General features: G+C 43.9%; 1 protein-coding gene across 19 annotated transcripts in view; it reads left to right on the top strand.

The window, feature by feature from the left end:
- The window catches only part of LOC141157366 (rap guanine nucleotide exchange factor 2), a 238,778-nt gene that overhangs the window by 164,660 nt on the left and 57,292 nt on the right, over positions 1-16,826 (top strand). For 2 of the 19 annotated variants that reach the window (XM_073644661.1, XM_073644650.1), the window contains exons 1-2: positions 12,133-12,235; positions 12,325-12,406. The exons of 15 other annotated variants lie outside the window; for them this stretch is intronic. In XM_073644661.1, coding sequence (XP_073500762.1) covers positions 12,165-12,235; positions 12,325-12,406 — 153 coding nt within the window. In that variant the 5' untranslated portion in view covers positions 12,133-12,164. Of the gene's footprint in view, positions 1-11,891; positions 12,236-12,324; positions 12,407-12,971; positions 13,357-16,826 lie in introns of those variants that run through there. 2 more of the 19 variants (XM_073644680.1, XM_073644670.1) reach the window with 2 other exon arrangements.

Raw genomic sequence — 16,826 nt, 5'->3', positions numbered from 1 at the left:
AGTCTTGTTGCATCTCGTTTTTCTCGTATGAAAAAAAAGAAAAAGAAAATCTTCGCTGCCTCTTGATAAAGACTGAGATGGCACAGGTGCAAAATACTGATGAAACGACCCCTCCCAACCTGCACAGGAATAAGGCTTGTATAAGGTGTCAGTCAAACCCCATCCTGCAGTATATTGGCATTGTGACCCGCTATTGGGAAGTATGGCCTTTTTTTTTTTCTATGATGTTTTTCACACATCCCAAAATAAACTGATGTGTGAACGCGGCTGTATATTACAAGGATTTGCTGACGAGGATCTAATGTTTATTCAAAGATTTGATTGAGTCCAGTCCATCAAATGATGTAATGAATTAACTTCTATTTACATGATGCTTTTCTTGGACATATTTCCCACTCTGTCCCTTCTCTTCTGTCCTTCCCATTCATATATTCGGCTTTTCCCGTGCACAGACAATCCCATTGTCCTTGTGGCCGGATACTTTATAGGCATTAAGTGCTTTTGCTTCAGCCCTACAGCGTCATGGCTCATCGCCTGGCTATTGGCGTGGCTCTGTACCCTCTGCTGTTGGAAGAATTATCTGAATGTCTTACATGTAGATGAGATTTAGACAAGATTATAGATGTATTGCTATAGTCTTGTGCTTTCTTCCAATAATCTAGAATATTTCCTAGCGTTTCATTGGCAGCGGCATGTGTTTGCACAGTATTAATCCAGTGCCTAGATGTGCCCACACACATTGGCGCAAAGTCGCCTGAACCCACCGATTCATCAGTATTGACCAGTATCTTGTGTATGGGGGTCTCTCCCAGGCTGATGATGAATTTTCCTGGAAAGATGGTTTGTAGCAACTGCTTACTATTCTCTTCCTATTGGCCAAACTGAACGTGCTTGTGTGTGCTGGGGAAGGCCGCCATGTTGTGCCACAGATGCTGAAGGGGTGTGGGCAGTGGTTTGTCAGTACATGTAATGGAGAGCGCGCGGCCTACGCTTATGTTGCTGGTGACTGGCTGCCATTACAGGACCAGGGCACCACAATGACCCTGGTATGAAGTAATCTGAGTGGGGACGTCTGAGTGTTATGTGGCACATGGCGGGCTCTGCGGTGAGGTAGTAGCTGTGTGATGCCAGGCTGGGGGGGCATCGTACTCCGCACAGGTTGCCATGTGAACTCTCAGCTGCAAGATCCACACTGAAATATTCAAGGAAAATGAACCTAGTTTGATGTGAAAAGTGAAGCGAAAACCTGTGAAGAGACTCGTCATGTCACAGCTTTCTGCTCCTGTGTAGGCCTGGGGCTCCTGGGGGCACAGCCATGCTGGTGATGCCCATAGCGGGTTATTACACTGGGATCCTGCTGATAATGAGGCAGACCCCTCATACCTACGCTATAGGGAACGGTTCTAGGACTGAATCTATCATCTGGGCCGGTCCTGACATTCCCTATGCCCAAATTAGTTATCTTTTGGGGATGTCCTGGCATGGGTGACATGTTTTCCAGATGTACAGTATGTATTGGCTTAAAATCATAAGACCCCTTACTTTTGAGAGGAGGAGGGACGACCACTATACTGACTACTGAAAGTCTTGTATCTCTTCCATCCGGGTATTGCCATGTGGTTTTTATACATTTTGATGAGCGTGTCATTATCGAGCCAAAGAAAAATGCCTGTAAATTACTATAAAAACCACCCTTCCATTTTTTTTGTTAATGCAGCTCTTTTTTTCTTGGCTGGGTGGTCGATCTTCTTCACAATTATAAGAATTGCTCTTTGAATTTCTTAAATATTCTGATCACATACTTTACTGCAAATTGATTTTAGAATTTTCTCATTTTTTTTAAGTGACCTCTGAGGAAAGGCCATCAATGTGATTACTGCACTCTGGGTGAACCTAATCATGGGAGAGATCCATCGACTTTTTTTTTTCTTTCTTTTCTTCCGTGAAGTATTCTAAATAAGCTTCAAGATGAGAAAAAGCCTCATGGTTTTTTTTTTTTTCCTTTATGAAAGAAAAAAAAAAATTTTATATTATATTTTTATTTAATATGCACACACCTGATATACTATAAGTATGTAGCATATGATATGTTGTTGGCTGCAGTGAGTGGATGGGCTGGGCTAGCGTGCAGTGAGCGGATGGGCTGGGCTAGCGTGCAGTGAGCGGATGGGCTGGGCTAGCGTGCAGTGAGCGGATGGGCTGGGCTAGCGTGCAGTGAGCGGATGGGCTGGGCTAGCGTGCAGTGAGCGGATGGGCTAGCGTGCAGTGAGCGGATGGGCTGGGCTAGCGTGCAGTGAGCGGATGGGCTGGGCTAGCGTGCAGTGAGCGAATGGGCTGGGCTAGCGTGCAGTGAGCGGATGGGCTGGGCTAGCGTGCAGTGAGCGGATGGGCTGGGCTAGCGTGTAGTGAGCGGATGGCTGGGCTAGCGTGTAGTGAGCGGATGGGCTGGGCCAGCGTGCAGTGAGCGGGTGGGCTGGGCCAGCGTGCAGTGAGCGGGTGGGCTGGGCCAGCGTGCAGTGAGCGGGTGGGCTGGGCCAGCGTGCAGTGAGCGGGTGGGCTGGGCCAGCGTGCAGTGAGCGGGTGGGCTGGGCTAGCGTGCAGTGAGCGGGTGGGCTGGGCTAGCGTGCAGTGAGCGGGTGGGCTGGGCTAGCGTGCAGTGAGCGGGTGGGCTGGGCTAGCGTGCGGTGAGCGGATGGGCTGGGCTAGCGTGCGGTGAGCGGATGGGCTGGGCTAGCGTGCGGTGAGCGGATGGGCTGGGCTAGCGTGCGGTGAGCGGATGGGCTGGGCTAGCGTGCGGTGAGCGGATGGGCTGGGCTAGCGTGCGGTGAGCGGATGGGCTGGGCTAGCGTGCGGTGAGCGGATGGGCTGGGCTAGCGTGCGGTGAGCGGATGGGCTGGGCTAGCGTGCGGTGAGCGGATGGGCTGGGCTAGCGTGCGGTGAGCGGATGGGCTGGGCCAGCGTGCGGTGAGCGGATGGGCTGGGCCAGCGTGCGGTGAGCGGATGGGCTGGGCCAGCGTGCGGTGAGCGGATGGGCTGGGCCAGCGTGCGGTGAGCGGATGGGCTGGGCCAGCGTGCGGTGAGCGGATGGGCTGGGCCAGCGTGCGGTGAGCGGATGGGCTGGGCCAGCGTGCGGTGAGCGGATGGGCTGGGCTAGCGTGCGGTGAGCGGATGGGCTAGCGTGCGGTGAGCGGATGGGCTGGGCTAGCGTGCGGTGAGCGGATGGGCTGGGCTAGCGTGCGGTGAGCGGGTGGCCTGGGCTAGCGTGCGGTGAGCGGGTGGCCTGGGCTAGCGTGCGGTGAGCGGGTGGCCTGGGCTAGCATGCAGTACCGATCTCTGGCAGTGCTGCTGCTGCTGCTGCTACAAGTCTATTTTTACAAGTTGCATCATCCTTGCTGCAGAGCACAGGAGTCTTCAGGGATTTGCTGTTCTTTTCAGTTGTCTTGGAAAGAGAACTGCATTTCATGTCATAATTGTTAGCCACCATTATCTTTTTTTATTGATATATATACACCTATATATCTCTGCATATCTAAGCACCATGATATTTTATGTAGGGTGCTGATAGTAATGTATTAGATGGATAGATAGAATATTTTATAAAGTCTTCTCTGTGTGATGGCTGAGCTCATTTTGTCATTTTGGGATGACCGTAGACCTCTTACAACTTCTGCCGAGTCACACAAGCTGATTTGAGTGCGGACTTCTCTAGTCTCTGGCATCATAAGAATGAATCGCTCTATTCTTTGCACATGCTCAGTGCGAAGATAATAAAGGTGTGGAGGCGTTATATCATCTCCTTGTGATGATCATACACTCACAACCCAAGACCTGTTAACCCATCATGATCAGTTTGTTTGCAATATGGCTCAGTCCACTGATGTAAGACCGGGTAAATATGTCTTGTGATCAAGCTATTCGCTGATCTGATCTTGTCTTATTTGAAAAATAATAATAATAATAATAATATATATATGTATATATATATATCTATCTCATTTTATTGAAGACTATACTATGCAACAAGGTTACATCATAGAGCAGACAGCATTTATCATTGCTCATTAATACTGCCTGGCAAATGCCCTTAACATACCATGGGTCTAATGTGTTATCCAAAAGCATAAGGTTATGTGCGCACGTTCAGGATTTGCTTGCAGAAATTTCTACAAGGTTCTGTATCTCTTGGCAGCAAAAACGCTGTGGAAATTTCGCACTTTTTTTTTGCATTTTCATGCGTTTGTTTGTGTGTTTTAGCCTGCGGATTTGCCATGCCTTTTTTCCTATCGATTGTATAGGAAAAGCGCAGGCAAAAATGCACAAAGAATGGACATGCTGCTTCTTTTTCCGCACATGAAAATCTGTAAGGAAAAATCCTGATCATGTGCACAGATCTTACAAAATGTCATAGGAAATTCTGGGGATAAGGTTTACAATGCGTTTTTGGGGCCAATTCCACGTGGATTTACCACATCAAAAACGCACAAAAACTGCATTGTGTGCACATACCCATAGACCCCTGTGTCAGGCACCAAATATAGTTTAATCATGAGAGAATACTCATCGCCTGGGGACTAATGTGAGTCAAAGGGGGATCAAACCGAGGCTTTCATTTTTTGAGAACATTGTCTATTTTTATATACCATCCTCTCATAGGAAGCTGCAGTATTTACCATATTGACCTAGTGTGAAATTCATTGGGATCTTCTATTCATCAATCTCATGGCAAAAAAAAATAATCTTTGATGGCAGCGCATCTCCCTATGTAAGCGGGGTGTACTGCTGAGAATAGTAAAACTGTATGGGGACCAAGCTATCGAAGTAACAATCCTTTGCCCCCATAGTCTGTATTGGCCCATGTAAGACCATCTTTATACATCCGAGTTTCCCAGTTCGTGTACAGACCAGCAAACAGGCCTTCTGTCCCAAACCGAACAGCCTCGTATACATGTCTAGGAGACGGAGTTCGGGTCAGGAGACCACAGTTGGTCCTGAAGTTGTATTCCATTTATGGACCGTTAAACTCATGTAAAGCCGGCCTTAAAGGGCCTTTACACAAGGACCAATTGATTGACTTGTTAGTAGTAGTAATGGAGGCCATATTGGTTGTTGCCCACCTTTTTAGAAAAGATAACCGAATTACCTAACTTCATATGTTTCATTTATATTTTGTGATTTTTCACTACTGGCATCTTGGGTGCCTTTTGGCACTTTCTAGGCCCGGTGCCGTGACAGGAGGCTTAGAGCCATGGCCTCACACAATGACATGATGTCATAAGGTCTGGTGTACACCAGAGGCGCTGTGGATGCCAGGCGCAGGAGGGGAGACTGGCTGCTATGGAGGACTGGACTAGGGCAGCACAAATCCAATCCCTAAATGTAACCAATAGGTGGTGTTTCGCTGTCAATCTTTAGATTACATTTACATTCTAGACCTTCTCCCTTCTCCGTACAAATATTTCTGCAGGAAATCATTTTTCTATCTCTGTTGGATGTGAACTAGCATTGATGTTCGAGTCTCTACAGCCAGGGAAAGCTGATGGGTCTGAGATCAAAGACCCAGTCATTTTCTTCTTGACGTTATCAGAAAACTGACGTAAATAGGCATCGGGATGGTGTGCAATACTGTATTCCACCATCAGTAGAAATAATCTCATAAAAAATGATAGGAGTTATTTTATTTCTCTTTTACCATTACATGTGAGAAATGAAAGTTTTTTTTAAATGTCACATGTGCTTGTTATTTACAGGGAACCTGTCAGCAGGTTTTTACTTCTCAACCTGAGGGCAGCTTAAATTGGGAGAGATCAGCATATGTATACATGACACCTTTGTTCTGATGATGGTGCTGCTGAGGTTTTTCCTAGGCAAAACAGCTTTTTTTTTCTGAAGCGGCTGTGCAGGCTATTTTGCTACACCGGGGCGTCTTTTACCTGTTGTTTAGCTATAAAGAGCAGGCGGCTTCCAAATGAAGTCACCTGAAGAATGAACAGGTTACTACTTTAAACCACTTCATAGTTTCCAAACCCTGAAAAAATTAGAAAAAACTAACAAAAGACTGAACATATGCGCAGCAATGTCATTTTTACATTGCTGTGCACTATATTCGTTTTTTGTGACTCTTTTTCAAGCAGGTTCCAGGCAGAATCTGCCTGCGATCTTGTCATCTGCACATCACATACCCTTATTGATATGTTGCGGATTTTTGCCACATTTTTTTTTCTTTGTGTTTTTACCACTGATAAAACGACTTTTTACAGTACCAGCAAAGTAAATGAGTTTTCTGAGCCCCCACGCAGACGCTGCTTATTTTTTCCTTGCAGATTTTAACTGCCAAAGCGTTTTTTTTTTCAAATCTGCAGGATATCAATTCTTTTAACGTTTTTACAATGTTGTTCACCTATTCACATGAATGGTAAATACAGAAGGTGTGCACATAGCCTTTCTGTTTCTTGCTGTAGTTTTGCTGAAATTCCAGTTTTATTTTCTGCAGCTCAGCTAGTCCTCTCGCTGATTAGCTGAGTTTAACCCCACATGTGCCATGGATGTGAAAGCTTACTGCCAGTTTAATAAGCTGTGAGGCAGCTGGAGCTCCTTAATATTGACGGATACATAGCAGAAGCTCATCATGGAGAAGACTAGCAGAGATACAGAAGATAAAACTGTTTCACTAAAGCTACAGTAAGTGACCCAGGGTCTATCGCCCTACTTTATTCCACCCTCCGATGGGAAAGGATAATGTTCTGTCAAGTGATAGAAAATAACCTGGTTTGTGAGACCTTTAGCTTGTAGATAGTCTTGTGATGTGAAATCTAGAGCAGTCTTTTGTTAATAGTTTCTTCAGGTTCAGAAACTAGGAGGCAATGAAGTAGATGTCCAAAAAACAGGATAGGAGAATTTGTTGATAAACCTTGATCTCTGCAGTCCATTCTTAATAGTGTTTTTTAAATAACTTGATTAAAAACCATTCCCGTTTTGTTCATCGATTATGCGGGAATTCTGTGTTCTAGAGCAGTCTACATGGCCTATCGCCACCACATCGGACATGTCTGTATTACCCATGGAAAAAAAATTCTGGAGCGTCTTTTCTTATAGCTGTGAATTGTGCGATCTCTGCTATTCCTCCTAAAATGTTGTGAATAAATTAATAATTCGGCGATACCATTCCTCTTGGTTGAGAATCCAATATCTGTCACTATATGCTAGGCTTAGGAAGTTGGGATTGTAGAAACATTTGAGCGGTCAGCACTACGCCGATTCTGGTGCTCCCATTCACTTCTATAGATGTTACAGGCCTAATAGCCTACAAACAGATGTTCCCATGTTTGGTTTGTTTCTGCTTATATGAAACTGACTTTAAGTAGTGGAATATTGCGAATAATTTTGGGCACCTCTGTATAGGATCGTCATGGCTAAACAAAGAGCCGTTGTAGAGGACAATCGAGGTGACTAAGGGAAATCTGTTACTTGTAGTGCCAAGAAACATAATTGGATCCCTCCTAAACTGCCATATTTTCCAACCTGAACAATCCTATCTACAAATGTATGGATGGGCAGTACAGAGACTTGTCTAATGATCTTTTATTCTTTGGCTTTTTATTTACCATGACAAACGACAATGTGGCATCCTCTGTTTGTAGAGGATAGGTGTCACCATTATCGTTGGATTGTGATTCTTTACTGTAAAAGCAGTGAGACTAGGCAACGCTCTGTCGCAGCATGTCGTGTGGGTTCATGAGTCCTGGATGCTTTTCTTCAAAATTAAAAGCTCACCAATGTACTAGATTTCTAAATATGGAGCATTGATCCAAGGTTTTACCCTGTCATATTTGGAGTCGGGATGGAATTATGCACCTCTAATAAAATGCAATCCGCATCCGTCTCCTGGAGGATCTGACCTTCCTCTGGGTCAGCACTGTAGGGTTATAGATTGGGCTTGATGTTTTTTTTTTTTCTTATTTACCCTACTTTTTATCACTTTGTTTCACGTGTGATGGCAACACTATTAAATGGTTGGTGGAAACAATAACTTGTAACAACAGCATCTATATGACCTTCCTGGAAGGAAACTATTTCCTGACATCAGCAAAATATTTAGCAATTAGTACCACCCTGCCCTTTCCTATTCCTTGTGTGTTATCTCCATGGTCTACTAGACAAATTGGATATATGGTATTATAGTCATGGGTCTTTAAAGGTCACCCATCAGTTCGATAAACCTCTCCTCCGACCCAAAAACCCCCCACATATACGGGCATGTATGTCTTTAAAATGTAAATCCATCAACACCTTTTGTGTCTTCCATCTGTTGCTGCATTCCAGAGAAATTTGCATTTATAATTGATATACAAATTGTGTTCATTTCTCTGGGTGTGACAGAGCAATTAAGGAGCCGCTGCCTCCTGAGGTTGTTTTCTCACTCAGCACCAGCCTATATAGCTGGATTGATTGCTTGCGGTCTGATTTCCTTGCCTGGCACTTGATGTCACACAGTCAGTGAGCTATCAATCAATCTGAAGAGGCTTGTGCTGTATTGGGAAACAACCTTCAGATGCAGTGGCTCCTTAAGTGCTCTGTCACACCAAGAGCACCTAAAGCCTCATTTTTATGTGAATTAAAATGCTAATTTCTCCAGAATGCAGCAACAGATAGAAGATATAAAGGTGTTGGTGTGGGGTGGAGGTTGATCTTTCTGATGGATTAGCTTTTAATTTGCTGCTCTTTCACTTTGATTTTGTTTGTTTGTTACATCATTTTTTTTCATTTAATCTTTAATGCAAGCTTTTATATTTTTTAAAATCCTTTTGTAACTAAAGGATCCATCTGAAATGTTGTGTATTCAATTATTTTTAAATTGAACAGCACACAGACCCATTGAGTAGTGGCTAATTCTGATACTCAAAATTTGATCAGAACTGGGACATGCTTTGAGCATCAGATCTCATCATTGGATCCTTGATTTTAAAGAAGCACTTTTATCCTCTTAATATATTGCAGTCATCATATTCTACAGCACTGAGTACTTACAATTGCTCATTTTGCCTTTCTACCCAGATAATTCTTCTGTTTTCCATTAGGTCTATGAAATTACATGATTAAAAACAGACTAGCTGAATCCTTCAAAGCTCTATGTAGAAACAGGAGGTCAATTTTCCCTGTATGACTCATGAGTCACTGCAAAAGTCAATGGCAGGGGGGAGGAGGGAGCAGCTGAGTCAGGAGTTGAATAAGGGAATGATTTCTGCAGGGAAAAATACTTCCAGTTTCTACATAGAGCAGAGAAAAGAGAAGAATTAGCTGGGCAGAAAGACAGAATGAGCAATTGTAACTACACAGTGCTGTATAATATGATGACTGCAATATATTAAAGGGGTTGTCCGGTCTAAAATGAAAAGTGTATGGAGCGAGGGCGCGGACATCTAATGGTGTGGCCGTGTGGTGGGTGCGGCCTCCCTATATACACTTGTATGGTGTGAGGCCATCCCCACTGGACTGCTTCTTCCTGGGAGTATGCGTATTGCATACAGTACAGACCAAAAGTTTGGACACACCTTCTCATTTAAAGATTTTTCTGTATTTTCATGACTGTGAAAATTGTACATTCATACTGAAGGTATCAAAACTATGAATTAACACATGTGGAATTATATAGTTAACAAAATAGTGTGAAACAACTGAAAATATGTCTTATATTCTAGGTTCTTCAAAGTAGCCACCTTTTGCTTTGATGACTGCTTTGCACACTCTTGGCCTTCTCTTGATGAGTAGGTGGCTACTTTGAAGAACCTAGAATATAAGACATATTTTCAGTTGTTTCACACTTTTTTGTTAGTATATAATTCCACATGTGTTAATTCATAGTTTTGATGCCTTTAGTGTGAATGTACAATTTTCATAGTCATGAAAATACAGAAAAATCTTTAAATGAGAAGGTGTGTCCAAACTTTTGATCTGTACTGTACATCACCGGCCTTCCTTGCTCAGAAACTGGTGAATCCTCGTAGCGCACGGTGCTTGTGCTGGGGGACTTCATAAGTCTGCAGTCACACAGAGTGAGTGCAGACTTCTCATTTTAGACTGGACAACCCCTTTTCCTTGAAGATGATGAAAAATGTGGTGGGAGTGCTTTTTTAACAAATTTCTGAATGCATCCATTCTACTCAATGGGTCTGTGTGCTGATGAAAAAAAAAAAAAAAAAGTGCACGTACCTTTCACACGAATGTGTGAATGCAACCTAAGGCAGTATTCACATTTGTTTGAAGGCTTTGCTGTTTTTCCCATCAAAGTATGTCAGCGAGGTCCATTGATCGCTAGAGTTATCTGTTTTATGGTTTGGTCACACAAGAATAGAACACGGCCGAGTACTATCCGATGTTTTATCAGATAGCGCTCAGACCAATCATACTATGGGGCATTGCCGACCAGCGCTTTTTTTCTCATGCCAATTTGGCAATGTTGTGAGTGCATCTGATAATTGGACCTCGCCCACCCACATAAGTCTATGGGTGCGTGTAAAACATCAGACTGCACTCTGATGTCATCTGCAGACTCCGACAGTGGAGAAGATGGAGATATTAAGTTCTCCGATTTCTGTGATACAATTCTCTCATGCGAGCGACTCTGATCTCATGAAGGTGACAGTCTGATCACACTGACAGCATTTGATCCGAGTGACATGTGACAGTAGCATAATCGGCCCGATTCTCTCGCATGAGGACATGTGACCCTTACAATGGATCTGGTACTGCTTTGTGAGTAGGGTTGTGAAAAGTTCCAATATTTAGCATCATTAGCTGTAATTTTCATTAAAAAAGCCCATTAACTTGTCTTTTTTTTTTCTTTTAGTCATTTATGAGTAGTTTTATTTAATTTTTAAGTTTTGTGCTACTTAAACAAAAAAACCTCAGATGTGACCGTTCCAGTATACTACTCCCCTACTATCATTCTCACTGTGGTCACAATTGAGTTCTAAAACAAATCGAATAAATCCCTGTTTCCTGTGGCACAGGCAGGTGCAGACCCTGCAGCTTAGGACGTAGTGGAGGGCGGCTGTGCTTGGCAATCACACTTGAGTTTTCTTTTTTTCTGTGATTTTCTGTAACCTCTTGGTGTGCGCACGTCCAGTGTGTCTTATGCCCAGCCCCCACCTTATAATGAGCTGCTCATTTACTATGTCTGCTTTATGGGGCATCTCGGACATATGAAAGCTCTCGGATTACAAGGATGTAAGTGCAGTGATATTACCAGTAGTGTTGAGCGAGTATGTTCTGTTCCGAGTATGCTCGGGCCGAGCTCCGAGTATTTACAGCTGCTCGGTGATATGATTGAATCGCTCCCGTGTGCATGATTTGCAGCTGTTACACATTCCTCACATGTAATAAAACTGTCTAACAGCTGCAAATCATGCACACGGGAGCGATTCAATCATATCACCGAGCAGCTGTAAATACTCGGAGATCGGCTCGAGCGTACTCGGCGAAAGGGTTAAGAGAACATACTCGCTCAACACTAATTACCAGCAGTGGTGCTGCGCCTTCATGCTTGGGAGCAAAATCTTAATTAACAAGAAGGCCCCTGTTTAGCTCCATAAGTGGTAGGAAATCAAACCCCTGTTCCAGTGTTTCATTGCATTGCTATCCTCTTCTACCACTCACCCTTACTGCCATTGGCAGCTCCAATAAAATACCCCTCTGCCCCTGCAACCGCCGCGCTGCCACCATCCTGCTGAATATTTAATAGGAGATTTTTCCTTGGTGGGTCTGTGGGAGTGAGTCAGAGGTGAAGTCAGCAAGGTAAGAGCCTTTTAACCTTTTAAGTGCTGAAGGACATCGGTAGCGATGGCAGGCTGTGAGGATCTTGTAGACTGTGCCAATGCAGTGTCAGAGCCTGGGTGTGCCACACTCCTCATTTTGGAGGGGGAGATTATGGAGTGAGCACCTTTTTGGCTGGTGTCTCACTTGGTGCTACTCGCTACCTTGACTCCATTGGACTGATTCGGAGCCAGTGTTCCCAGGAATCCCTCCCTCTAAAAGCTGCTGGAGCACAGATCGGAGCCTGCCGCCACGGATTCTCTGACTTGTCCATTTTTGCTACATGAAAGGGTTAAGAGCGTGAGGGGGCGATTCTGGAGGAATGCGCCTTTCATGTGAGTTGAATATTGCAGAATATGAGGAGAGAAGACACTAAGGGGAGAATTCGGCTTACTGGTCCATCACTAGCCCGGCACGCTCTGTGCAGGTTAGGAGAACACACTGCAGTCCCTTGTTTTTTTCGGCAGGAAGCAGCAATGCCGAGCCCTTCCTAAGAGGAATTTCTTTCTTATTTAGAAAAGGAAGCCTTCTCGCTACCCAGGAAATGGCTTTCCTTGTGCGTTGCTATGCCAACTGCCTGCAGCCATGGTCCTCCAAAGTAAGCACAATAATGTCATTATATTGGCGTATTACATTCTGACTCTGGGCATTAGAGAGGAGGGGAATCGGCTATGTGTGTGTGCGGTGCTGGAAGGGGAGCCGCTCTTTGGGGTAGTGCTACGCTTGTTGGATTGGAGAGGGATGGGGGATCATTAAATGGAACGTCTATCAATGTCACACGGCTATGATTAATTGTGCAAACTTGGCTAGTTGAGTATGGCAGAGCCCAGTGGTCAGTCAGTGATCTGACCGCATCGTTAGCATCCAGGGAGGAGGGTCCTCCGCACACTGGCCCCCTCCCATACACACACATACATGCACTGGCTGCTGCCACCCCATGTAATGGCTCCGCATGGCAGCAGCTGGAATACTGTATCTGCAGTGCCTGGCTGCTCACTTACGGCTGGCTCCTATTTGGACTAATCCAATCCAACATTAAGCCTTTTGGAAAGGACTCCGTGGGCGGTCAGCCATCTTTTTCCCTTTCCTTTCCTTTTTTTTCTCACCCCTCACCCCCGCCACTTCCAATCCTCCCCCTCCTACTCCTCCTCCTCCTCCTCCTCATCTTTTCCTCCTATTCTTCAGCTATGGTCTTGCTTCTCTGAAAGAATGTTGGATGGATAAGATTTCATTAGTCACTTTGCATTCAGAGATGCTGGGGCTCCCAGCATTGTGAAACATGGAGCCAGATGCTGTTGTGAGGACGGCTTCTCTGCATTCGGGAATATTCCTCCGCTTCCCAGCTTGTCCTTCATCCCTTTGCCTCGGATGCTTTTCAGGGGGTCGGTGTTCTCTGCTTTTTCCTGCATGTCGGTGGATGTGATCTTTGCAGCCCTTCAGAAATTTGCACACAATGTTTAGATTCATCCCGGCTCGTGTTCCCTCATTATGAAACCGCTTGCGTTCTCATCCAGCCATGGGATTATGGGCCAGCAGGAGAAGCACTATGTGAGTATGTGGGATCTCCTAAATAACAATTTGTGTGAAGGAAAGAGAAGTTATTGTGGTGAGTGTTGTGTGGATGTGCGGTGCTGCTTGTGTAAATGGATGCCCCTGTTCTGCGAGATGCCCACTGGCACTGGTAGGCGGGCAGTGATTGCAGATGGTACGTGTTGATTGTGAGCTTTTACTTATTTCATTTCTTTTGGAGTCTCTTATGAGGTTTCCTTAGCAACAGATTAAGCGCAAAGTCCTTTTATATTTCTGCAATATGTTTATATATCATTCAACAAAACATAAAAAATACAAATACTATGAAATTTGGGGCCTGTCTTTTGGGATCATCTCGGCCGATATCTGAAAAAGTTTGATTTCTTGACACCAAAAAGCCAGTTTGTCTCTGAGATTTATCTGACTGATCTGCTAAATGGATTAAAGACTGGCAGCCCACCCCCCACCCCCCTCTATTTTTTGTTGTGAATAACTATTTTTTTTTTATATTGCTGGTTTCCTCTTGGATTTGCTGTATGGAGATGTGTAATCGAAGTTTCATCTGCATCTACAGGGTGATAATTATGGGTTTCTATGGTGATGGTGAGAAGAAAATTACATGTCTTGTGCTGACTGGGTACAAAATGCATGCATCCATTTTCTTTACTTATTTCTGCTTCATTTATACTTTTAATTCCCCCCTTAGTTTAGTTATCGCTGCTTCTAGGGTATAACCTCCTGCAATAGGGGGGGGGGTTGATATTTAATCAGTTATGGCTCTTGGTAGTAAAAGGGTTAATTAGATTGTACTCCTGAATTATAATTGATCCCATGAGTCGACTCCCTTTTTGTCACACGGTAATCCCTCTGTTTGGTAAAAGGCGCACAGGCAGAACATCAGATGTCCTCAATTTAGGTCCAAAGTGATTGGACAGGGGCTGTGCTAGGGGTCTGTCATCATTTACCTAGTTATTTCTAACTTACAACTTGGCCGCTCTGTATGAAAACCGATCTGCTATTAGAGACTATAGAGTAATGCAGTTAACCATTCATGTACCAAAGACGTTTTTGCTCTTATCTGTTTCGTAGTTATATTTGTTTCTGAGACATCCAACACACAGGCAGGCTGGTTGCCGTTAGAACGTCCATAAGGGTTGTTGCCTACCTTTGCTAAAGTCCCGAACGATTAATACTGTATCTCGGATGCATGGATGTAAGGGGAGGATGAAGCCTATAACCATGTAGTGTTTGTCTTTTTGTGCTTTAGAGAAGTTGTAGGAACTGTAATGGTGGCCATTTTAGTTGACGACAAGCTTTCCAAGAAAGCATAACTAAGAAGCTACTGATGAGGTCAAGCAGGGTTGGCCCTATGTATATACACGCTACAACAGTGTGTCCCAAACTCCAGTCCTCACTGCCCCCAACACATCATGCTTTTGGGATTTCCTTAGCATTGCACAGGTGAGAGAACCTGTGTCAGTTTCTGATGCCTTGATAATCATTCCATCACCTGTGCAATACTAAGGAAATCCTGAAAACAGGACTGGAGTTTGGGAAACACTGCTCTAGACCTTCAGGAGCTAGGTGAATCAAATCTTCCTGATCCTTATCTAGAGAGGTGTAGGAAATGTTTATTTGGATACTTGTTGCCTCCGCCATCTTGCCACATTTTCCTGGTTCTGATTTCAAACCTGAAACAACACTAGATTAAAGATGCACCTTCTAACAGAACAAAATAAATATCTTGTATGACCCACAAAAGTGACTGTCAACCCTTAGGCCGACATCTGTGCTGCACGGTCCGTTCTTGGACCTCGATGCACGGACTAACCACAGGTCTGACTCAAATTCGACAGCCTCTTATATGTTATGAGGCTGTGAAGTTTGGGTTCACAGCCCGTGGCTAGTGTCTGCATTGCACTCCCGGTACAGACTGTGAAGCATGGGTGTGTGAATCTGGCCTCCTTTGTAGGATTTTCTCTTTCTGTGTGAGCTGATTTGCATACTTTATCACACTGAGCATACGTAGACCCCATGCTCAAACTGGTACTCATTTCTCACCCATTTTCTCCGCTAAATGTTTGATTAAATTGATAATTAGGTGTTCCCATTCCTCTTATAAAGGGGCCTGCCAGCACTGATGGGACCGTGTCAGACTGTATAGGCACATAGCCTAACTGGTTAAACCCATTTGTCAATTCATACATTTTTTAGGAACTGTTCTGTAAAACGTACTGAGAGAAGACCCTCAAAGTTGTTGTATTTTAGGGCATAAAATTATTACACCATTATATCTAGGAAATGTTTTGTGTCCTTTTCCAAAAATAAAAATCTAAGACCACTGGTTGTTCTCTTTCCGTATTCTACCTAGCTAATGATATATAAACTCCTGCACCCAAAAATGTTCACATGCCATGATGCCCCCCTCATCCATTGCTAGTTGTATGGCCAGCCCTAGATGGAGTTTACTCTAAAGTAGATCTGTCCTATTAGCTATACTGTGCTGAGCATAGGGTAGAGCGAGAGATACAAAGGTCTGAGTTTCCTATGGGTTGATATTCTATTTCTGTGTAGGTACTTAATTAGTACATTAGTGATCACTCAATATAGCAGGTGGGGTCTCCTAGCTGTGGCAGCCCCCCAAATGAGGGGTTTTGGGTATCTGAATAGCTTTCCACAATGCAGATGCATGGGATACAGGGCATTTGTGCCAAAGCTGGAAGTGCTGAGAGCGTGATCTTAGTCCTGGCAAATGCTTAGTATTTTGCAGTAAACTATTTCCAACACCTCTGCTGTACCGTCCTTCTCCATCAATGAGTTCTTCATTCCCAGCACATGTTAAGTCCTACAAATGCATCGAGGGGTCTTTGTACATGCTAAGAGTTTAATAGAAAATAAAAATGTTATTTCTCAGAGCTTTACTATTTATTACAAAATCGTAAGTTTTTTTAAATTCTGCACAGTATGCAAGATACAGGTTGCTGTAGATGTCGGCCTGCATGCTACTTTACCCAGTATGGCAGGACTATTTTCTTTTGTGGACTGTGCTTGCTTGGTGTCACCAGATATCAGCCGTATCATCACCAGGTCTGGTAACATTAGGTCTGGCTCTGAGCTTATTACTGTATCTGTGACGTCAGCATCTTTCTGTCTGTTGCTTAGTAACATATTTTAGTTTTGGCCAATTCTTCAAAATTGACAGTGAATTAAGTGACAAAATGAAATAAAAATCTATTACTAAGCTTGGTAATTTCTTAGATCTTGTGCCGTATATCATGCGAAGCATGGAAGGGAAAATATCAAACTAAATACGAAACTAAAATATATATAATATAATATATAATATACACATATATACACTGCTCAAAAAAATAAAGGGAACACTCAAATAACACATCCTAGATCTGAATGAATGAAATATTCTCATTGAATACTTTGTTCTGTACAAAGTTGAATGTGGTGACCACAAAATCACATAAAAATCACCA

The sequence above is a fragment of the Phyllobates terribilis genome, unplaced genomic scaffold (assembly GCF_046119375.1).
Source record: "Phyllobates terribilis strain yellow unplaced genomic scaffold, ASM4611937v1 Scaffold_1__5_contigs__length_1240528914, whole genome shotgun sequence".
NCBI lineage: Eukaryota > Metazoa > Chordata > Amphibia > Anura > Dendrobatidae > Phyllobates > Phyllobates terribilis.
The sequence above is the reverse complement of the archived record's forward strand: the minus strand, read 5'-3'. Positions and strand labels throughout refer to the sequence as shown.